The 23,116-nt window shown below is 48.2% G+C and overlaps 1 protein-coding gene and 1 long non-coding RNA gene across 2 annotated transcripts; one reads left to right on the plus strand and one right to left on the minus strand.

Annotated features, from left to right (window-relative positions):
- Nucleotides 1–1,380: 1,380 nt before the first annotated feature.
- On the minus strand, nt 1,381–15,739 carry PCDH12 (protocadherin 12). Its single transcript, XM_025445294.3, has 4 exons — nt 12,494–15,739; nt 8,370–8,467; nt 6,233–6,381; nt 1,381–2,245 (listed from the first exon to the last, which is right to left on the minus strand). Exons 1-4 carry the CDS (start codon nt 15,371–15,373, stop codon nt 1,764–1,766), a joined length of 3,609 nt encoding a protein of 1,202 aa, XP_025301079.2. The 5' UTR covers nt 15,374–15,739; the 3' UTR covers nt 1,381–1,763.
- On the plus strand, nt 12,908–20,757 carry LOC118354102 (uncharacterized). Its single transcript, XR_004814063.2, has 3 exons — nt 12,908–13,045; nt 15,482–15,637; nt 19,874–20,757. It is a non-coding gene; the product is annotated as an uncharacterized LOC118354102 (long non-coding RNA).
- Nucleotides 20,758–23,116: the final 2,359 nt, after the last annotated feature.

Consider the following 23,116-nt stretch of genomic DNA (forward strand, 5'->3'; position numbering starts at 1 on the left):
TGGAGGAGAGCCCCTGCTACTGAGAAGCTGAATGGCTAAATGAATAACTGCTTGGAAATTTCCAGGAAAAGTATAAGGCTGAGCCTTGGAAAAATATTTGCTATTTCTTTGCTCCCTCCTGCCCTGGAAGTTTTGCTGCTGTCAGTAACAATTTCATAGACCCAGTTCATACATTGTCCTCGAGGGCCTGAATTCACAGGCCCAAACCTGCTGTGACAGAGGAAGATTTACCCACGAACGCTGGGTCTGCAAAGATGGGCTAATTGCTGGGAAAGGACAGGAGCCTGCAGAGGCCCAGGCCTTCATCAGGTCAGATCTGAGTCGCTCTTGTTCTGTGCTTGGAAATGCAGAGCCGTGCAGGCCTTAGCAGCTTTAGAAATGTACTTCTCAACATTGTTTCATGAGGGGAATTCAGACTAAGTCTACTACTGGCAAAAAACTCACCTGTGGGGCTTTTTCCTTTCCTTTCCTTAGCTGGCAGTCTAATGCCTAGGTCAAGGACATAGGTATTGATCTTGGTCCAGTTTGGTTCCAAAATCTTCGCTCTGTCTCCACTCTTTTTTTTTTTTTTTTTTTTTTAAGATTTATTTATTTTAGAGAAAGAGTGTGAGCGTGCTTGTGCGGGGGGGGGGGGAGGGGGAAAGGGAGAGAGGGAGAAGGAAGCAGACTCCCTGCTTTGTGTGAGTAGCCTCACCTATGCTGGATCTAATGACCCCTGAGGTCCTAACCTGAGCCAGAATCAAGAGTCAGATGTTTCAGCAACTTAGCTACTCAGGCACCCCTCTGCCTCTACCCTTGATCTTCAACAAGATACTCTGCTTCTCCAAGCCTCATGTCCTTGTCTGTGAAATGGGGATAACACCTCTCTCCCAGGGTTGTTGGAAATTAAATTAAATCCTAGTGTAAAGGCTGGGGCCTGGCTCACATAAACATTCTATAAATAGTCATGCTTTTCTTAGCCCTAATTTTCCAGCTGAGAAGCAGGTTATTTGATAATGTAACATTAGAGAAGTGAGATCAAGAGTCTCCATGTTCGGGGATCCCTGGGTGGTGCAGCGGTTTGGTGCCTGCCTTTGGCCCAGGGCGCGATCCTGGAGGCCCCGCGATCGAGTCTCACGTCGGGCTCCCAGTGCATGGAGCCTGCTTCTCCCTCTGCCTATGTCTCTGCCTCTCTCTCTCTCTGTGTGACTATCATAAATAAATTTAAAAAAAATTAGAAAAAAAAAAGAGTCTCCATGTTCATCATTGTGTACTGACCACTGTGTACCAATATGCCCTACTCCTGTCCAGGTCCAGCACACCCTCTTGCCAGTGAATGGGCAACAAGGAACCCTCACTCTGCTACCCTTCCCTCCCCATCTTGACAGGTGCAAACAGGAGAATGAGCCAGTGCTTTTCCTTTATTAGTAGGTCAGAGAGCTTTGCCTGGCACCTCAGGATCCAGCCCCCCACCCTCAAGTATGTGATAAGGCCATACTCTCTTGCTCATGACACTCCTTGGCATCTGTTCCACAGGAGGACTGACCCTCCACGCTCTACATGTGTTTTGCCAGCAAACACTCACTTCAGCCACAAATGTCTCTGTCCTCCAAAAAATTCACAGGCAAAGCCAGCCCCTAATGAGGGGCTGCTTTGATCGGCCAGCTATTAGTTGTGGGGCCCCTGCCTCCTCTATGGAGCAGCATGGGTCACCCTAAAGTTCTTGGGCCACCTCTGGACAGTGAGTTCAAAGATTGTCGAAAGCAGCTCATGTCCCAAGATCCTTAGGGCCTGGGCTCCCTGACATCTCCCAGGGCCCCCGGTTCCTGGATCCACAGGCCCCTGCTGCTGCTGCTGCTGCTGCTGCTGCTGCCAGTCCTGCCCTCGGCCTCCTTCTTTCCACCTGGGCCCCCCTGTCCGTCCGTGCCTGAGGCCCCGCTGGTGGCCAGGTCCAGACTGAGGGTCCTCCCGCAGACGGACAGCCGCCTCAGCACCTCGGAGGCGGCCTCCACGGGCACGCCCGAGCGCTGCCCCAGAAGCATCTCCAACAGCGAGCTCATCTCTGAGAGGAAGGTGCTGGCCAGCCGCGTGCCTGTCAGGCTCAGCTCAGGCCCTGCCGCCTTGCCGAAGGTCTGGAAGGTCCTGGGCTCCTCCACGGCCGGAGTGTCCGGGGAGAACACGTTGTCGCGGTAGTTCATAGTGAGGGGCAGAGAGAGCCTCGCCATCCAGGCCGGGTCGGGGACGCTCAGCCGGTCCAGGGCCAGGCCTGCATGGGACGGATGAGGGGACGCGGTGAGAGCCAGGCAGCTGAGGGTGGGGCTGGGCCGGCCAAGGGCTCCGGACAAAGGAGGGAAGGGAAATGGCGGGGGACAGATGGGGAGGCCCGAGGGGGACCGGAAGGAAGAGGCCCTAACAGGGAAGCTCGCTGGGCAGGAAGGCTGCCGACTGAAGTACCCACAGGAGCAGTGGGGAGGAGGCGGCGGGAGGAAGAAAGCCTAGAATTAGAAGCTGGCCCTTTTCTAAAGAAGTTCCCGATCCTGCTGTGTGACAGGCTAGGTGTCTTCCACCCACGGGTGCAGCCAGGCTCTTCACTCCCGCAGGGCACTAGTAGCTGCGAGTGGGGGATGGGCGAGCATCCGAGTTCCTGGCTGGATGCTGCCATCTGTTTGTATTCATAGCAATAGTGACCATTTATTAAGTTCTTCCACGCCATAATAATTTATGTAATTCTCTCATTTAACCTCTGCACAAACCTTTGAAACGAAGAGTGCTATTTCATTTTATGGATGAGGAAACGAAGTTCCAAGACATGGAATCACACATCTACTAGGCAACCAAATCCAGATTTTGTCCCCAAATCTGATGACTTTGACGCCTCATGGGACTGTACCCTCCTATCCACTCTCTCAGGAGCTCCCCCTTGGCCCCCCGGGTGCTCTGGGTGCACACCTGTGGCCTCCGGATTCCCCAGGCTTCCTAAGGTTTGTATGGGCACTGTGCCCTGGACTCCTCAACCTTCACTTCTCAAGCCAGAGAAAACCCAGGTCTAGAGGCAGCGCTGGGAAGGGGTTGTCTGCTAAAGCGCTGTCCCAGGAAGGGGACAGAGGTTATGAAAAACTATCACCTAGAGGCACCTGGGTGACTCAGTCAGTTAAGCATCTGCCTTTGGCTCAGGTCATGATCCCAGGGTCCTGGGATCAAGCCCTACATCAGGTTCCCTGCTCAGTGGGGAGTCAGCTTCTCCCTCCCCCTCTGCTCCTCCCCTTCTGCTCATGCTCTGTCTCTTGCTTTCTCTCTCTCAAATAAATAAATAAAATCTTTTTAAAAACACCGCAAAATTGTCCCCTAGATCCTTAATGGCCCCATCACACTTTTCCTTTTCCCATCTCCTCAACAAAAATGCTATCTCAAACTAGCCCTAGGCCCGATGGTAGAGGTCAAGCCAAAAAAAGAAAGCATAAATCTTATGGTTAAGAAACTGTGTCTTAAAAAAAAAAGTACAACATCCACTTGAGCATGTATTTAATGCTTGCTTAAAGGTGAGCTGCTTTAGAATCTGTGCATAGAATAAAAGACTGGGGGATCCCTGGGTGGCGCAGCGGTTTGGCGCCTGCCTTTGGCCCAGGGCGTGATCCTGGAGATCCGGGATCGAATCCCACATCAGGCTCCCGGTGCATGGAGCCTGCTTCTCCCTCTGCCTGTGTCTCTGCCTCTCTCTCTCTCACTGTGCCTATCATGAATAAATAAAAAAAAAAAAAAATTAAAAAAAAAAAAAAAAAGAATAAAAGACTGGAAGGAGGTATGTCAAAATGTTAACTGGAATTACACCTGGACAGAAGTGATTTATTCTCTTTTTGTTTAGCTACATTTTTCTACCTTAACCAAATATTACTTTTGTAATTTGGAAAAGTTATTCCAAAATACAGCTAATGGCTGTTTATATTGATAAATGAGTTTCTGTCTTGCCTTGTCAGGGTGGAGCTTTGCAGGCTGTGAGGCAGGGCAGGCCTCTTCCCACCTGGTCCAGCCCACGCCCTGGACTTAGTGAGCATTTCTTGAATGACTCAGTGAACATAAATATTAACCCTGGGCATTTGGGAAATGTAAACCTTAGTTCCTTGAGACTTGGGGTAATAAGATTGAAACTCTTCTAGTGTTACAGAATCAGGCCTTTGTACCAGGGTCAGAGAGCTTCAGGAAGAATGGGAATTGGAATGAGAAAATCACTGGAGTATATGAGAATGGCTGGGCAGCAATGGTGAGTCCACCCAGAGGCAGGTGGACACAAGGCTGGCCTGGGCTTGATTTCCCACCTCTGCCATTTATGAGCAGTGTGACCTTGGGAAAATTGCTTAACCTCTCTGAGCCTTCTTTGTCTCTCATAAAGTGGTGAAATAGTAGTACTCATCTTGTCAGGTTGCTATGAGCATTCACTGAGCTCATGCTACCAGTAAGGTGTTATCCTCATCACATTATCAGATGGATGCAGCCATGACCCCTGGAGGTCAGCGAGCTCACCCATAGCCCCTGTGCAGCTCCACCCCATGAGCAGCATAGGCTCTTCTATCCTCCTGCCCTCATCATCCCTCAGCAATTTCCATGCCCTCTGTGCCGCAGACAAGCAGGACCACGTGACAACTGAGCACATAGGTTCCAGCCCAGAGCTGGCCAGTAGAGAGACAATGTGAGCCATAAAGGTCAGTTGAAATTTTCTAGGAGGCATGTTTAAAAAGTAGAAAGAAAACTGTAATTAATTTGTAAAAAAATTTCATACTTAATATCATTTTATCATGTAATGAATATTTTTAAATTAATGAGATATTTCACATTCTTTTTTCATGCGGAGTCTTCAAAATCTGAAGTGTGTTTTATGTTTATCACATCTTTTTTTTAATAACAAGTTACTCTTTTTTTTCTGCTTTTTATTTTTATTTTTATTAAGTAAGCTCTATGCAGCTTGAACTCACCAACATGCAGCTTGAACTCACCACCCTGGGATCAGGGGTCGCACACTCTACCCGCTGAACTGGGCAGGGGCCCCCATATATCATGTCTTGATCGGGACTAGCCATTTTCCAATGTGGCTAATGGCTACTGTGTTGGACTTCACGGTTATAGATTCTACACAATGCTGTCCTATAAAACTTTCTATATGTGTGCCGTCCAAAGCAATGTCCACTAACCACATGTGGTTACTGAGTGTTTGAAATGTGGCTGGTATAACTGAGGAACTGAATTTTTCATTTTACTTAATTTTAATCAGATTAATTTTACTTACTTTTAATTTAGAGCCACATTGCCAGTGTTACTAACCATTTTCTGTACAAGCTTGGGAAAGTTACTAGACACCCTTGCCCCTCAGTTTTTTCCTTCATGAAATGGTGATCATGGATAGTTTCTGTCTCATAAAAATTTCTCATGAGGAATATGAGTGCATAGAAAGCTCTCAATGAATGTTAGCTCTATTTTCTTAACCAAGGAAAAGGAAGTCCCTGCCATGCTTTTAGTGTGTTTGCAGCCAGATAGATCACATAGGCTATGTTCAGTTGAGGAACAGATTATTAACTACCAAAACAGAAAACCACAGTTTAGGGAAGAACAGAGGTATGGTGTTACCTCAAGGAGGCTGACCAGTATCCAGCTAGCACATTCCTGAATTAAAGTTCAGATTATATACTTACTGTCAAAATGAATTATTTCTCTAGAAAATGTTATTTTTGTTTAAATTAGAAATATGAACACATTAAAGAGTTGACTGAGTTCTCAGAACGGAAGGATATTTAAACCCACCAAAGAAACACAAATGGGTGGTTTAGGAAGTGAGGGGAGGTCTCCTGACGGCAGGCAGGCCCAGGTTGGTTCCCCTTCAGTCACTGATGAGCTAAGTGACTCCGAGCAGGCTGTGGTATTTCTCTGAGCCTCAGTTTGCTTATCTCTAAATTGGAGCTCATAACATCTACCTCCAAAGACCGTTTGGAAGCTTAACCGCACTAACGTGTAAGATGCTTCCCAGTATCTGGCACACATCAAGAGCTCATTTACACTCTTAGGATTTTTAAAGATTAATCAGAGTAGAATCTGGTCTTTAAACAAATGAAGGCTGTTGGAAGCGTTAGGGAAAGTAAAATGTTACTGATATTCCTGCCCAGAAATAGAATGTCTGTGTTTTTCTTGTGGAAAAGTCTGACGCCAGGACATGTGAGGGGGTCGCAGGAGCAGAAGCAGGCTCAGGGTGATCCTAAGGAGTCCTTACCTGTGTGTGGGTCCAACAGGCTTGACAACTCTTCTTCTAGCAGCTGCTTCACAGACAGGTCCTCTTCAGGATCCAAGGGCCCTTCCTCCTGGTCTGGTTCTGTCTGGCCAGCCCTGGCACCTAGGCCGTCTGTATCTGGGATTATGCTCCTGCAAAGGAGGCCAGCCAGTCCACGAGTGAGAAAATTCACACACCAGATTCATTCATTCCTGCTCATGAACATTCTTCTACTCATGCCAGCATTCATCCACATAAGGAGGTAGATACAGAGCCCAGCTTTCAGAGTCAGACCAACCTGGATTACTTGGTCCCAGGCCTGCCTACTCTGCATCTGTTGCCTCATCTGTAAAATGGAGGTAATAAATAACACCCACCTCAAGGGGCATGCAAAATGAGACAGTTTATGTAAAGAAACTAGTACCTGGCACCATGTAAGCACTCAGCAAATACAAGAAACAATGAATGCATTGGCACCATTATTCACCAATGAATAATTCCTTCCCCCTCCTTTGCGTTGCCTGGCCCAGGGTAGGAGTGTAGTAACTTTGGTTGAAACAGTGCAGTCATCTGTCCATCCATCTATCCATCCACCTCCACCCATTCAACTATGACCTCCAGTGAGAGCAGAGATTTCTATCTGTCTCATTCCCTGGTCACCAGTGCTCAAAACAGGGCCCCAGCACATAGTAGATGCTCAATTAATACTTTGTGGACAACATGGCTGAATATTCCCTACTCCCTATTTGAGGCCAAATCCCAGACCAGAATAGCAGGGCAAAAGAAGATGCAGCTGGGATGAGGCATCAAAAAGCCACTCAGACTCTACCTGACTCTTGCTGTCTCCATCCTGTCCTCTCCCTCCCACAGACCTTGCCTGCCACCTGGAGGAGGCCAGTTCCTGAGAAGGCCTGAGTATGGGGAGGCAGGTCTGGTCCCACAGTTCAGCAGGTGGGAAAGGTCCCTCAGATTTTAAAGGTCTCAGGTCCTTTGTGCTTTTTTTTTTTTTTTTTCCTGTCACCATTTCTGCTGCCATGAAGGGATTAGCAGGGAAGTGGCAAGTTCATAAGTAATGATGACAACAACTAATATTTATTAAGCAGTTACTCTGAGTCAGACTTTATGTTTTGCTAAGTATGTAGACCTTCTCTTCAAACTTTTCCCATCTGTAAGGTGTTCTCTTGTCATCATTCCCAAATTGCAAATGAAAAAAGGAAGACTTGTGAAAAATTCTACACCTTGCCCAAGGTCCCCATGGACTAAGTGTTAAAGCAAGAATTCAAATCCAGACTCATGTGACTATGGAGTATGCATACTCACTGCTGCTCTACACTACCTCCCACCATCTTTGCAAAAAAAAAAGAAAAAAAAGCAAAAAAAGCTATGAATTGTCAAGGCAAGAGCTCTGAGCCTGTATTCAGGTGCTGGGAGCTGGTCCCAGCTTTGCCACTCACTGGCCATGTGACCTTGAACAAAGTCACTTTGGGAGGAAAGGACTTAGCAATGGTTATGCACCTACTATGTGCCAGTCACTGGGCTATGGGCTTAGAATATGTTTGATTGTTAAATCCTTAACCTATCACTGCAAAGAAGTGTGGTGACCTCTCTTTTACAGATAAGAAACTGAGGCCCTGAGGATCTATCTGGCTTGCTCAAGTTCAGCATAGCTGGGTTGGATCAAACTACTCAGAGCCCCAGTTTCTATGTCTGTAACAAAAAAGAGTTAGATTAGATGTCCTGTTGAGCTCTCTTTAGTTCTAGGCCTGCCCAAAGAATACACCCACACACCTATGTCCTTAGCCAGGGAACCTTCATGTTATGTTAAAGGATCAAGAGAAAGAAAGCTGAAAATTACACATTTAAAGCCCATAGCCTAGCACCTCTGCAATCAGGGGACAGGTAGAGCCTCAGGGATGAAGTCATTTCCTTAGAGATCTGGGTCCTGTAAATACAATAAATACAGTTGCTCCAGGACCATGCTGCCCAGGATGGGGGGGATGGATGCTGTCCGATGCTCTCCCAGGGGGGCCACTGTCTGGAATGTGTTCACCCTTCCTCAGATCACAGAGGTTCCAGGGGTGAAGGCAAGCTGATGGCGGGGGCGGTGCTCGAGAAGCCTGTGGGTCCATGTGCTGCTTACCTGCCTCCGCTGGGCTTGGCCAAGTATTTATTTCCCCGGTGGTTTGGTTTGGGCTGGAATTGGCCCTGATGCAGCAAGGACAGCAGCTGGGAGATTTGCTGCAAGACAGGAAAAATCTGTTGACTCCACACAATTCCGACCCAGCACACTTCCTTGCCGGATGTTTCCCTCAATGCCGGCGCTTTCTTTTTATAGTCTTTCCTCCAGCTTCAGATGTTTGTGCGATCAGATGGGGGATGGTGAACGGTGACGGAGGCGGTGACGGAGGCTGGGACCTGTGCTGGCAGGATCCTTGCTTTGTTCTGTCACCACAGGACCTGGGTATCCCAGGGAGAGAAGGAGGACCCCCCTGGGCCCACCCCTCACTCTCACTCTGAGCAACCTCCCCCCACTGGAATCTGTGAAATGAGGCTGAAGAAGGCATTTCCCGACCATAAATTCATATTACTTTGATACAGATTATCTTAAGGAGTTGTTTCCCCACTTTCAGGAGTACTCAGTCAGCCAATTTTGGTGGACAAGACATAAGACTCTGTAATGGAGAAAGCAACATTGGTAGCATTCAATCATTCCTTTATTCATCCTTTCATTCATTCAACAAGAGTGAGAATGAAAACAGAAGGCACTGCCAGCTGAAAGGCCAGAGGAGATGGTGGAGGCTCAGAAAGGCTGGGGAGGTGGGCAGGAGTCAGGTGAGATGTCAGGGCCAGAACCTGCAGGGCCTTATGAAGGCAAAGGTGACAGACCAAGTTTCAGGAGGCCGAGTTCTAGTTCAAGGTCATTTCTAGTTTCTGTAGTGTCAGGCATGTTTTTAGAGATACTCATACCTCAGTTTCCTATTCTCTAAATTGGAGCTGGAAATACGCATCCAGCCTTCTTCACGGGGTTGTTGGGATTAACTAACCCAGTGGTTTGAGAACTTAAAATGCAAGGATTATGGGTTGCTACTCCTAGAAATACTGCTGATGGTTCCTGGGCCTACCCCCAGTCTTCCCTGAGAAGGCCCATTCAGCCTCTCTGGGCAGCTCCAGCTAGAAAGTACCAACCTCAGAGGACAGTTGGAAAATTAGATGAGGCCTGGGTCCAGTTGTCTGCCTCAGGGCAGATCCTACCTCCTGGCCCAGACCAGAAGCCTCCTAAGGCACCTGCAACTCTTCCAAGTGTTAGCTGGTAGTTCAGGGACACTCTGAGTGCCGCAGCCTGAGCACAGTGCTGTCATTCAGGGTTGCATCATAGTTAGAATGTAAACTATGGTATCTATCAGACTCAGATTCAAATCCTATATCTGGGGGCACGTGAGTGGCTCAGTGGTTGAGCATCTGCCTTTGGCTCCGGTGATCCCAGTGTCCTGGGATTGAGTCCCACATCAGGCTCCCCGCAGGGAGTTTGCTTCTCCCTCTGCCTATGTCTCTGCCTCTTTCTCTGTGTCTCTCATGAATAAATAAATAAATAAATAAATAAATAAATAAATAAATAAATCTTTAAAACAAAACAAAAAACACATCCTACATCTGCCCGTGCCCCAGTTCCATCTGGATGGCCTTGAGAAATTACGTAAGCATTTTGAGCCTCAGTTTCCTCAGCAGTAAAAAGGGAATAATAACGAGGCCCATGTGGTTATAGTTATAAGGATGAAATGATTGAAAGTATATAATTCATTTATGTATTCTTTTTTTTTTAGGAAGAATTCTTTTTTTTTTTAAGATTTTATTTATTTATTCATGAGAGACAGAGAAAGAGGGAGAGAGAGAGAGATTGAGAGAGGCAGAGACACAGACAGAGAAGCAGGCTCCATGCAGGAATCCTGATGTGGGACTTAGTCCCGGGACTCCAGGAACATGCCCTGGGCCAAAGGCAGGCGCCAAACCACTGAGCCACCCAGGGATCCCCTCATTTATGTATTCTTTTAAAAATTTTTAAAGTAATCTTAAATCTTTTTTTATTTTTATTATTTTTTTTAAGATTTTATTTATTTATTTATTCATAGACACAGAGAGAGAGAGGCAGAGACACAGGGAGAGGGAGAAGCAGGCTCCATGCAGGGAGCTCGATGTGGGACTTGATTCCGGGTCTCCAGGATCACACCCCAGGCTGCAGGCGGTGCCAAATCACTGCCCAGGGCTGCCCTTAAATCTTTTTTAAAAGTAATCTTAAAAAAACCTTTTTTAAAGTAAACTTTTTAATTTAAGTAACCTTTTTTAAATTGTTCATGGTAGGACTTGAACTCATGACTCCAAGATCAAAAGCCATATGTTCCACTGACTGAGCCGCCAGGTGCCCCTATTTATTAATAGATCTTATGACCAGCGCTTAATAACTTAATAACAAGCATTTATGATAAGCACATAATATGTGTGTAATCTCATTTAATTCTTACAATAACTCTAGGGAAAAGATACCACCATACCCATTTTGTTGATGTGGAATATGAGGCTCAGAGGGGCTACACAGCAGTTAATGGCAGGGCTAGAATTTGAACCCAGATCTGACTCACTGTGGCACTGTGCTGCTGGAAAGACATGAGCATTAGGCAAGCTGCTTCCTGCCCTCAAGCTGATCCCAGATGGGTACCCTTCTTTCCATCACCCCAGTGGATTTAGCCCCAGTGCTTGCTCTCAGCTGTATGTGTTCGCCAACAACCAATACAGTGTTTAGCTCAAAAAGCTCACTCAGTAAGCATTTGAAAATGGATGGATGGGTGGATGGATGGATGGATGGATGAACGAATGAATGAATGGTTCTGGGCAACCTCGAAGGCTACATAGGGCTCAGGGCAAGACTCCTCAGAGAGCAGCAGGGCTCTCTCCAGGTGGCTTCCTGAGGAGGATGTGGGGGAAGGAAGCTGTGTCCTTCCTTGACAGGAAACCTGAGCCAATTGCCTGGCCAAACAGACATGTGCCTTGAGTGGGCAGCCTGGCACGGGGAAAGTTCTCTGAAGTGCAGAGGAACAGATCTGGATGTGAGATCAGGCACCGTCCCTGAAAAGGATTTCCCATTTTTGTCTAGTAAATTCCAGGTTGCTACATATTTTGTCCTTCATTATTCTATGTAATCCTCAACTCCTGGGAGGCGGACACAGGGTCAGTTTAGCATCATAATTGCCATTTGGGGAAAATGAAGCTCTGATACTGACAGATTTGCTCAAGGTTGCCCTGCTATTGAGTGGCTATGCTGAAATTTGAATTCAGATCAGACTCCTAAGTTCCAAGATTGTTTCCGCTGCCCCATCCTGCAGACCTAGCTAGCAAAATCTTTTTTTTTTTTTAAGATTTTATTTATTCATGAAAGACACACAGAGAAAGGCAGAGACACAGGCAGAAAGAGAAGCAGGCTCCATGCAGGGAGCCTGATGTGGGACTCGATCCAGGGTCTCCAGGATCATGCCCTGGGCCAAAGGCGGCGCTAAACCGCTGAGCCACCCAGGGATCCCTAGCCAGCAAAATCTAGTCTCAGGCAAGTCCAGTGCAGCCCCAGAGCCCAGGAGCAATGATGCCCATGCTGGCCTGCTTCACAGGGAGGTTGCCCGGATGAGAAGAGGGCAGGAGGAGATGAAGAGCTTTGCAGAAGTAATTGCAACCATTTGCTGAGTGCTGACTGTGTGCCGGACATAACACTAGGCTTTAAGTGCACTCATTTCATCTTCAAGCACATTTAGGAGGTAGGTGCTGTTTACATAGGTGTCTTTAACAGCAAAGCAGAGTAACATTCCTGTGGTTCACGGCTAGGAAGAGATGAAGCCAGGATTTGATCCCAGGCAGCCTTATCCCAAAGCTTTTATTCTCAAATGTGTCTTTTGTTGTGTGTCTGCTTGTGCCAGGCCCCCTGAGTAAGTGCTTTGCAGGAATTAACTGATCAAATCCTCAGGACAACTGCGAGGCAGATGCTCTTACCATCATCTCTATTTTATAGATAGGGAAACGAAGGCTCAGAGACAGTAAGTAAGTTGCCCGGGATCACACAGCTAAATTTTGTTGACCCAGAGCTGGGCCCTGACCCACTGTATCCACTATACCATACAGTCCCTGGTGAGCCTAAGGAATGAATGTGAGAAATGTAAGGGTAATGGGGTGTCTGATGTGGTGGTCCAGGGCTGACCACAGAGAAAGCTGCCCATACCCAGGTACCTGAACAGGGGGAGAATCCATGGTGAGTTCCTCTACAGGGTTCCGCTCCGCAAAAGCAGCCACAGATAGCCGGACCAGGCTCCGCAGGATCTGACGGGGACCAGACTCTTTCTCTGGGGTCACTTTGCCATTGAGATTGGGCTGCCGCCTCAGGGTTGCAGATGAGGCTGGTGGACTCAGTGGGGCCTCCTCGCTGCCTGCGTCTCCTGACAGCCTCCCTGCCGGGCTGCCCATAGCCTTTGGGGTCCTCGAGCGTGGCTGGCCCATCACAGGCTGGGACTCAGGAAGGTTCAGGTTCTCCCGGGAGGCATTTCGCTGCCTGGGATGGTTGAAAAGGAGATTGACAGTATCCTGCAGCACCTCTCGGCTCTCAGCCTGTGTTCCCTGGTTGCCTTGGTTACGCAGGGTCCTATACAAGGTTGGCGTGAGGTGAAAGGGGGCCTGCAGGCAGGGGTCCCAGCCTGCTTCCATCATCCCTTCCTTGCCTGTGTCCTTGTGGGGCTGCCTGATGTCTCCAGGCTCATCCACCTGGCCCCTGAGCACGGGCACAAGGTGGATATCCGCCTTCTGGATGTGTTTCTGGGGCCTCTTGGGCTGGTGGCGGTAGGTAGATTCAGCCTCCCGACAGTTGTAGGCTCTGTTGTCCTTCTTCTCTGTCCTGCAGATGGACATGATCAGAGCCAAGATCAACCCAAAGATGGCCAGCAGTACAAGTAGGCAAATCACTGTCAGCACTGAGGTGCTCAGGGTCCCAGGCTCCTGGGCCCTGTCCCTCAAGTGATCCACACTGGTGACAAACAAGATCCTCAACAAGGCTTGGGTCTGCAAGGAGGGGATGCCATGGTCTTCTACCACTATCACCAGTTCCCACTCACTCCCAATGAGACTGCTGGCATTGGTGATGTTGATGAACAACTGCCCCAGGTGGGGGCTGAGGACAAAGAGACAGGCTTCATTCCCACTCCTAATGCTATAGAGAAGCTCTCCATTTGCCCCTGAGTCTACATCTCTTGCTACAATGGTTGCCAAAAGGAATGGCCGGGAACTATGGGTTGTCAGTGGTGGTGTGTCAGCACTCGCTGGACCCAACCCATTAGGAGTTTCAATGGGCACCAGAAGGTGGCCTGTGGAGGCATTTACGAGCACTGAGAGGATGGCTTTTCCATCACTGAGCGTGGGATGAATCACCTCTGGGGCGTTATCATTGACATCCAAGAGGCTGACCCACACAGAGACACTGGATGCAAGTTGGGGCTGCCCCATGTCCTCTGCGATCACACGGAACTCAAAACTGGCCATTTGTTCATAGTCTAGTGACCTCTGAGCAGTGACATCTCCTGTGTCTGAGTCAATAGCTACCAAATGAGAAACTGGGGAGTCCTGAATACGATATGAGATTTTTCCATTAATGCCCAAGTCTGCATCGTGAGCCTTGACGGTAATGAGGTGAAGAGAAGGTAGGTTGTTCTCCCGAGTAGAGACCTCATACCTGCTCTCTTCAAACACAGGTGCGTTGTCGTTGGCGTCACTGATCTGAATGCTGAGCTGTTTCTTGGCCGATAATGGCTGGGGTCCTTGGTCTTGAGCCAAGAGAGTGAGGGTATATTTGGGCCACTGCTCTCTGTCCAGTGTGGTGTTGGTTAGCAGCATGTATGTGTTGCCATTGGTCCTTTTCAGCCTGAAGTGGCCCAGTTCTTGGCTCAGCCAGCAGTGGACCAGACCATTATTTCCTGAGTCCAAGTCATCTGCCATGACGAGAGCAATGAAACTATCCTTTGGAAGAGCTTCTGACACCAATGATGGCTGGGAGGCCCATGTGATGTGGATGCTTGGGGCATTGTCATTGACGTCCAGAACCTTAATGAGTACTTTGCAGTGGGCTGGGATGGGATTGGGACCCAGGTCCCTCGCCTGGACATCTATCTCATAGGCAGGATTCTTTTCATAGTCTAGGGGTTGACGCAGAATCACCTGGCCTGTCTTTGCATCAATACTGAAGGTGTCCAGCACCTCTGGAGGCACATGTTTACTGAGGAAGAATTCCACCTCCCCATTGGGACCTTGGTCAGGATCCGTGGCAGTCAAGTTTATGAGGAGAGTACCAGGGGCAGCATCTTCTTGGATTTCTAATGCCAGTGAGCTCTCAGCAAACACTGGGCTATTGTCATTGGAGTCCAGGACATTGACCTTGACTAAGCTGGTGCCTGACTTGGGGGGGTTCCCACTGTCATAGGCAGTTAGCACCAGATCAAAAAACGAGTGGATTTCCCTGTCTAGCTCCTTCACCACCACAAGTTCTGCATGTTTGGTCTCATCAGGCCCCACGATGACATCCAGGGCAAAGTGCTCACTGGGAGACAGTGTGTAAGAGTGCAGGGTGTTGGGGCCAGTGTCCGGGTCGAGAGCTCTGTCCAGGGGGATCCGGGTGCGCAAAGAGGCACTCTCAGAGATTTCTAGCTCCTGCTTACCTTTGGGAAACTGTGGCTCATGGTCATTGATGTCCAGCACCTGGATCTCCACATGGATCAGAGCCAAATCCCCCGTGGCAAGCACGTCAAAGGAAATCAGGCAAGGGTCCTGCTGCCGGCAAAGCAGCTCTCTGTCCAGCCGCCTCCCTGTGCTAAGCAGGCCGTCCTCAGGGTCCACCTGGATGGGGAGTGCCTGAGACAGCTGCAAGACCTGGAAGGACGCCTGTGTTTGTCCGCGTCTGTCCTCCCAGCTCAGGTCCCTGGACAGCTTTCCTATCACTGTGCCAGCCGGCACCTCTTCCGCCACTTGGTATTTCACAGTGAGAGTGGCCACCTCCTGACAATGCCCTGGAAGGAACAAGTAGCTGCCTGACCCCAAAAGCTCCAGCAGTAGTAGCAGAAGTAGCATCATGCTTACCGCCAGGATGGGCTAGGCTCAGAAACCACTAGAGTTCTTCAAAGGCCAGGCAAGTCCTCCAGTGTTTCCTGAGTGGCTCGATTAGTGTTCTCCTGCCCCCAGATCTGCTGTCACAGCCTCGTCCCATAATTGGATGATGATGGAAGTAGAGGATTCTCAGGCAAGGCCATCTTCATCTGAAGAGATCTCAGAGCTCCAAGCACTGAAGTGAAATTGCCAAGGGACACCCCACACAGGGGCACCCGTTGGTCCCCTTCGGTAAGTGATGGCCAAGAGCTGGTCCAAGAGGGACTTGACCCAGTAAAGCAGGATGTGGGGATCTGACTTCCAAACAGTCGCTGGGCTAGGGAAATGGAGAAGCAGCTTTTTCCTATGGAAACCCCACCTACAGGAAAAGGGAGGGTTATGCGTTTCAATGCCAATTAGAGAAGGAGGGCTTCCCGTGAAGTGCGAGGGGCCTGCGGCGGTGGTGGCAGAGGGTGGGCCCGGCCGCGAGGAAGGTACTAGCCACGCGAGGCGGCCCCTGAGAGAGAGGGAGCTGCTGTGTGGCCAGGTGGGCAGAGAGCTGAGCCCCTGCCTGCCCCAGTACCCTTCCTGGGAGCGGCATGTTCCTTGTGTCTCTCCTTTCCTCTGCTTCTCTTTGTTTCCCTCATATCCCTGTGATTCCTCTCCCATTCGTCTTTTCCCCACACGCATCTACCTCTCTAAGTCCTGACTCTGCCCTGACCACTCACCCATTTTTGTCTCTCAGGAAGCAGCTGTGGTTAAGAGAGCGGCCATCAGAGCCAAAAACTGCCTGGGTTCAAATCCGGACTCTGCAATTCACTGTCTGGGGCATGTGGGACAAGTCACTTAACCTCTCTGGGCTTCTACCACTTCATCTTTAGAGTGTAGATGGGAAGGATAGGAGCCCTCACCGCAGGAAACTGTGAGGACAAATGAAATGATGCGTGAAGGGCTGGGGCCTGGCTCAGAGTCACAGGCAATGACATTCTGTGAGTAGGGGCTGTTGAGAACTGAATAGCTGGTCTCACCTCATAGCTCTGGCTCTTGCACTGGCGCCGGGGCAGTCCCTGCCCACACAGACCCATGAGGGTGCCCATGGCCTTGGCTTCTGAAGTTCAGGGATCTGTCTGACCTGACCATGTGGCTGCCCACCCCCTTCCCTTCCTGCTCCCCAGCCTGGAGGCCCATTGTTCTGTGCATCTGGTCCAGCTTGAGTCCCTATCTAGGGGAATCCCCGGCCTCCTGCTTCCCTGCCTAGGAGGTTTTTATACTTTTTCTTTTCCTACGCCTTCCTCACCTTATCCCTCCCTTCCCCTGATTCTTCTCTCCCCACTGCTGTCTATGAGTCCCATGAACAGTTCTTGCTCCCCACCCCCCAACACTCCTAGAGATATGGATGTTTTTAGGTATGCCCTCCTCTCACTCACCTGCTCACAGAAGTGAGGCCCAGGATCACTTGGGTGGCATTTGAGGTGGCTTGTGGCTTCTCATTTCCCTCCTTACTTCCTGGCCCAGCGCCCGTCTGGTCTTATACTCTGCCTCAGGCTGATTCTAGAGGTTTGTAAAACACTGGAAGTGATGGGAATTTAAGGCCAGCTTCCTTTAGGTGTGTGTTTGTAGCTGAGTCCTTGGGACATAGGGGACCCTCATCAGGGGTTGGCGTATAGGCCCGTGGCCTTAAAGCTATCTGTGCCCCTCCCTGCCCCTATATTTTCTTCCCACACCCTATCCTTTTTTTAAATTTTTAAAAAAGATTTTATTTATTTATTTATTTATTTATGAGAGAGAGAGAGAGAGAGAGAGAGGTAGAGACACAGGCAGAGGGAGAAGCAGGCTCCATTCAGGGAGCCGACGTGAGACTTGATCCCTGGTCTCCAGGATCTGGACCTGGACTGAGGGTGGCGCTAAACCGCTTAAACAAGTCACTTAACCTCTCTGGGCCTCAGTTTTCTTCTCTGTAGAATGGCTGTCACCTATCTCATGAGATTATGGTAAGGATTCAATGAGATGATACCTATAAGAGCCCAGCACAGGGCCTGGTACAGAGAAAGCACCCACTCCATATTATTGCAGCTTGTATTGTTTTCTAGGTTTTATGCTTCTGATGCAAATGGTGAGGATGACCTTGCATTTGTCCCTTCGCTGTTTACTCTGCTTCCTTGGCCAAGAAAACTCATTTTCCAGGGCTTCCTCAGCTCAGGCTTTGGCCAAGTGCTGCCTGTGCTTCAAGGGGAGCCAGCACAGGCCCCAGGCTCCTGCTGCTCAGAGATGTGCCTTGTACTCACTGCCCTTGGATGACAGCCTGCAAGGCAACCACACTCTCTGGCCCTCACTCGTCCTATCGTGCAAGGCAGTTGGCAAGACAAAGTGACCAAGTGGCCTGTAGTGTAAGGAAGGGGCGGGGAAGAGGAAAGAAGGGAACCCAGTGGCTCTGTGTTCCGGCTTCGCTCAGGGGAGGCTCCTCATGGAGGGCATTGGGCCAAATCCTGAAGCCAGAGGAAGGTAGGTGAGCAAGGGAAAGGCAAACCGGGCAGAGGAAGCAGAGTGGACAAAGGCCAGAGGTGATTGAACTGGCTTCTTATAGTACCTAAAGAGGGTCTGTGTGGAGAGTGGGAAGAGGGTAGGCCAGGTATGTTAGAAGGGGCCGCCAGACCCTAGACAGCCTGGGGTCCCCTGCTAAGGATTTGGAACTTCTCCAGAAGGCCATGGGGAGCTTTTGAATGCCCCCAAGAAGGAAGATGAGGACAGCAGCTATATGCCAGGCCTTGTCCTGAGTGCTTTACCTGCACCCTCCTGTGCCACTCTCATGCCCGGGGCCATTGGGATAAAGAAGCTGAGCACAGAGGGTTAGATAACTTGCCCAAGATCATGCAGACTGGACCTCCAGAAAGCCCCTTGGGCTGTACCCTGGAGAATGGATTGGAAGAAAACAAGAGGGAGAGGGGGAGGGCAACTGGGAGTAATGCAGGGGAGCTTTGGTGCAGGAAACTCTGGTGCTGAGAATGTTTCCATAATGCCATCTGGTGGCCAAAGGCAGAGAAGAGAAAAAGGCACAGAGGCAGAGGGGTGGGTGCCTGGAGTTCACACAAATGAACAGCTCTAGACCTATACTCCACAGAAGGAGCTTACACACGGTGACAATCACTTCTCTTCACAAGAAACCTAATGAGACCCACTGCCCACTGAAGGAATTATAAAATTCATGATTTTACCAGTGTTAACATTTATATTCTTGAAAGGACACTCTTGTATTTATGCTCTGTGTGTATGTATTGCCTTAAATGTCCCATGGATGCAAAACATGGACTTACAGATCACAAGAAAGTTTTTGAATTTAGATTTCTCAGATGATATTTATGGTTGTGGCTTGTTTGTTTTATTTGCCTTGAGGGCAGAATCCAAAGCCAGCAGACAAGATACCAGACTTTTTTAAGGTCTGGGAATGAGGTCCTGGTTTACTATTTTTCTCTCTCCTTTCTGGCTGCAGGGGTCAGCTACATGTAAAAGGGTGAAAGGAGCTGTCACTGGAGTTTTTCTGGAAAGTCTTCATCACTCTGAGTTTTGAAAATAGGTTTGAAGTTGCACAGGTCCTTTGAAATAGGTTTGAAAAAGCGAAGGATGCCTCCCTCAAGTCTGAAATATTTTTTTAAAGAGGACAGAATCCGGGCTGGTATTTGGAAGTCTTTCTTGCTCACTGTCAACCTTGAGGTCGTTCACATGTGGGCCCTTGGCTATGAGGAGGTGTTGGGGGATGAAGTGGGAGGGGTGGAGTCAAGATTTTTTCAAAATGCCTGGCGTCCTGAGGAACCTTGAGAGATTAGACCAGCAAGGTAGGACACTGACCCTTTGGAGGACCCCTGGGTCAGCTGGGTAAAAGCTAGGATCATGCCCCATGCTATCAACGTGCTGCTCAGCTGGGTGCCCACCCTCTGGGCTTTTTGTGAATCTGCCTAGCAAATGCCACAGTCACCATCACCAATGCTGCTTGGTGAAGCTCGAAGCTCAAAAGCTCGGAAGCTTCGTCCTCCTGGGGATTATTCCTGTTGGGAGGATGACCGGACCACCCAAGGTCAGCCTCTTTCTTTTAGCAAGACTTTGGTGAGATTAGAGCCAGTCTGCCAGGAATCTCCACTGGGAGACTCAGGTAGGTGTTCTGAGTCAACTGCTCCTGATGTGGCACTTGGTGGTCTTTGTTGGGACAGATGACAGATGTCCACTCCCACACAGTGACACCTCTCTCTGGACCCAGTGCAAAAAGAAAAAATGTACTTTGCAGGCAAAAATTTGCCAAGAGATAGAACCTTTAAGAAATGAAAAGGCTTTGTGTCTTGGTTGTCTTGCTTAAGAGTGATAGCTCTCAAAGGGGGCCAGATACCAGAATTACTTTTCCAAATACCAGGAACAGGGCAAGACAATTCCTACACCCCCCACCCCCCAAAGAGAATTTTATAACTACCAGCTCCATTCTCCTTCCCTCCCTTCGAAAAGGCTTCACCTTTCATTTGGGACAAAGTTGGAGATGGTGATTCGAAGTTTTTTCTGGAAAGAGAGGCTTAAGTGATCTACATAATACAAGGCAAAGAGGAGAGCGGGGATTGATGAAGCTGAAGAAATTATGGAGGGGGTTCACAAGAGAAAGAAGGGGCTGTGAAGGAAGTAACGTGAACATGAGGACTTGCCAGGGAATCCTTGTGAGCCATGGATCTCCTTCATGATTTTCAAGAAAAATGCAAGAAAAGACTCAGAATTTATTTTGTGCTTTAGTAAGCATAACTGAACAACATAAATTCTGACTTAATAAGGGCTACATGTGTTTTGTCTCTCTTCCCAACCTCAGAGGGAAAGTGGGCTACTTCCAGTATGTAGATTTTAATTCTGATATACGGAACACTCTGAGGTGCACCCCATCTCCACCCCAATCTCGCTGAGAACCACTGATATAGAACTTCTTAGAACAACTAGCAACTTTGTAAGGGTCAAACCTGTACAGCCATCAGGCCTTCCTTGCTGAGCATCCTCCTGGTCGCCACCTCTCCCTCATGCCTGTGTCAGTGCTCAGCAGAAGCTCTATGCATAGCTGGTTGCCCCCTCATATTTTGCAGACTCTTCTGTTCGCTTCTCTGAAAGTTTTGGTTTTCCTTCCATCTGATTCCCAGTTACAGGTGTGTCCCCAGATACTGTCTTCAACCCTCTTTCCTCCATGGGCTTATTAGCTCAGAAATAGGTTGTCAGATTTAGCAAATAAAAATATAAGGTGCCAGTTAAATTTGAATTTTAGGTAAATGACAGTTTTTTAAAAAGATTTTTAAAATTTATTTGACAGAGAAGAGAAAAAAATGCACAAGCAGGGGGAGCTTCAGGCAAAGGAAGAGAAGCAGAACCTCCCACAGAGCAGGGAACCTGATGCGGAGCTCAATCCCAGGACCCTGGGATCATGACCTGAGCCAAAGGCAGATGCTTAACCCACTGAGCCATCCAGGTGCCCCACAATGACAGGTTTTTTTAGTGTATTTTTACCTGGCAATCCTACTCAGAAGTAATATATACTCTCAACACAGTTTCTCTTCTGTTTTTCTGTTTTCTTTCCTCCTCTCCCTCTTCCCCTTCCTCCTCTTTCGCTCCCTCTTCTCCTTCTCCTCCTTTTCCTTCTTTTTGATTTACACAGTGAATTTGAAAATCTATCAGTGAACACAAAAATCAAACATATTGACTGGGAGCATCATCTGTGCATGAATATTCAGAAGCTGACTGTGTTGATTGGCCTTGTTATGTATTCAGCATTTCTGGGTGACTCCAAGATTGAACGGTTCTCACACTGACAGAACCACCCCAGGGGAAGCCTGGATCACACTCATTCATTAACTTATCCGGTCAGCCAGTCACTCATTTATCTGGTGGAATCCAGCATGTTCTTCTCTATTTACAAGGTCAGTTTATTTGGCAAGAGAAGTAACTGACATTGATCCACATTTTCCTTTCCTCTAAACCATTGGTTTGGTTTTCTTTTTCACATAGAATCTAATCAGCCTAATTCTTGCCTTGCTTCAGAAAGGTTCTTGCAGGAAGGAAAATGAGTCTTCCCATCGTTACATAAATTCTCATGGGGCTTCCCTTTATAAGTTTATGACAGCCAGGAGTTGAGCCTGGAGCTCTGAGAGAAACAGCCACACACTGATTTATGATGGCAGCTGCTGCTAAATCTCACCCCTCTTTCCTTCTTACAGAACCATGTTACCTTGGGGTTACAAAACTCTTTTCACTGTTATTCAGGGGAATAATAATAAAATGCCAGGTTGCAAGTATAAACATGATCATTCTGTGCCTATTATTGTAAATCAAATTTTACCTTTCATCAGAAGCACAGAAAACATTTTATACTGTCAGCCACCTCAAGCCTCTTTAGGAGTCTGTTTTTATGTAACCCTGGGATGACCTGAGGTGGTGGTTGAGCTGCCCTGACCAGAGAAGCCGGTCACACAGGTGATCTGACTGCTTCTCCTTACATACCCAACTGACCATTTTCCCTGAGCAAAGCACTAATTTGATCTAAGCATAGCATTGAGCTTAATGATATGGGCTCAGGGCTGCAGTTGCCTGGGTTCAAAGATTGGTTCCATGACATACCATCTGTGTGACAGTGAAAAGTCACTTAACTTCTCTGTTATCAGTTTCCTTAGTTTTAAAATAGGGATGATCATGACGGTAACTATGTTTTAAGGTTCTGTAAGGTTTAGCTTAGTCAATATACAGCATTTAGAGTAAGGCCTGGGATGTGGCTAGCACTTTAACGTTTATTTATAATTGTGCTTTTAGTGTAGTAGCTCCTAATTTGTTTTTGACACTAAAGCCCCCATTTGAAAGAAAAACCAATTTTTCAGATTCCCATGTGATGATTATAGACCTTTTAAAGATCTGCATGGTGAGCAAATACATAATGACAAGATGCTAGTGGGAATTCAGTGATTCTTCTATATTAGAGTGGGGCTCACCACTGTCCAGAACTACCTCAGAGTTGGGGCAGGGCTTTTCCTTCCACATTGCCACCCATTTGTGTGTCAAGGCTTGTTTCAGAGGTGCTCACGAATGGTGGCCATTGAAAAGTTGACTATTAACATCACGCAGGTGGGATGAGTTCAACAAAGTCTCTGGACACCCACTGGATGCCCCAGTAATGCATGGGAACAAGGACTGTCACTGAGAGAAGCCTGCTGGTCTCTCCATTAACCAGCATGTTCTGACTCATTCCTGCTTCTCTACTCAATGGTCTATCCACACGTGAGCCCTGACCTCTGTTCTAGGTCACACATCCCATTCTCTTCTGGCCTGAGGCTCCATCACCTACTGTGCTTGGGGATAGGCAATGGAGGTAAGTTTCTTTCCCTCTACCATTATGTCATAAAATCTAATCCCGACTTCCTTAGGGTGTTCCCCTTTAATTCTGAAGGCAGGAACTATTTTATTCTCTCTGTATTTCTGCTACAACAAACCTAATTCTCTTACAGAAGAGTGTAATCACTGATGAGGAACTGGTCCTAATCCTGCATGTCACCATTGTATGACACTGGTCAAATCACTTCACCCCTTGGTGCACCAATTTCCTCATCTGTAAAACTGGGAGACAAAATTGCCTCAGTTATGAGGTCCTGGGTATTTAAATGAGATCATGCATGGAGCACCTCGGTGGTTCAATCAGTGGAGTGTCCAACTCTTGATTTCAGCTCAGGCCATGAT

The sequence above is a fragment of the Canis lupus genome, chromosome 2, assembly GCF_003254725.2.
Source record: "Canis lupus dingo isolate Sandy chromosome 2, ASM325472v2, whole genome shotgun sequence".
Taxonomy (NCBI): Eukaryota; Metazoa; Chordata; class Mammalia; order Carnivora; family Canidae; genus Canis; species Canis lupus.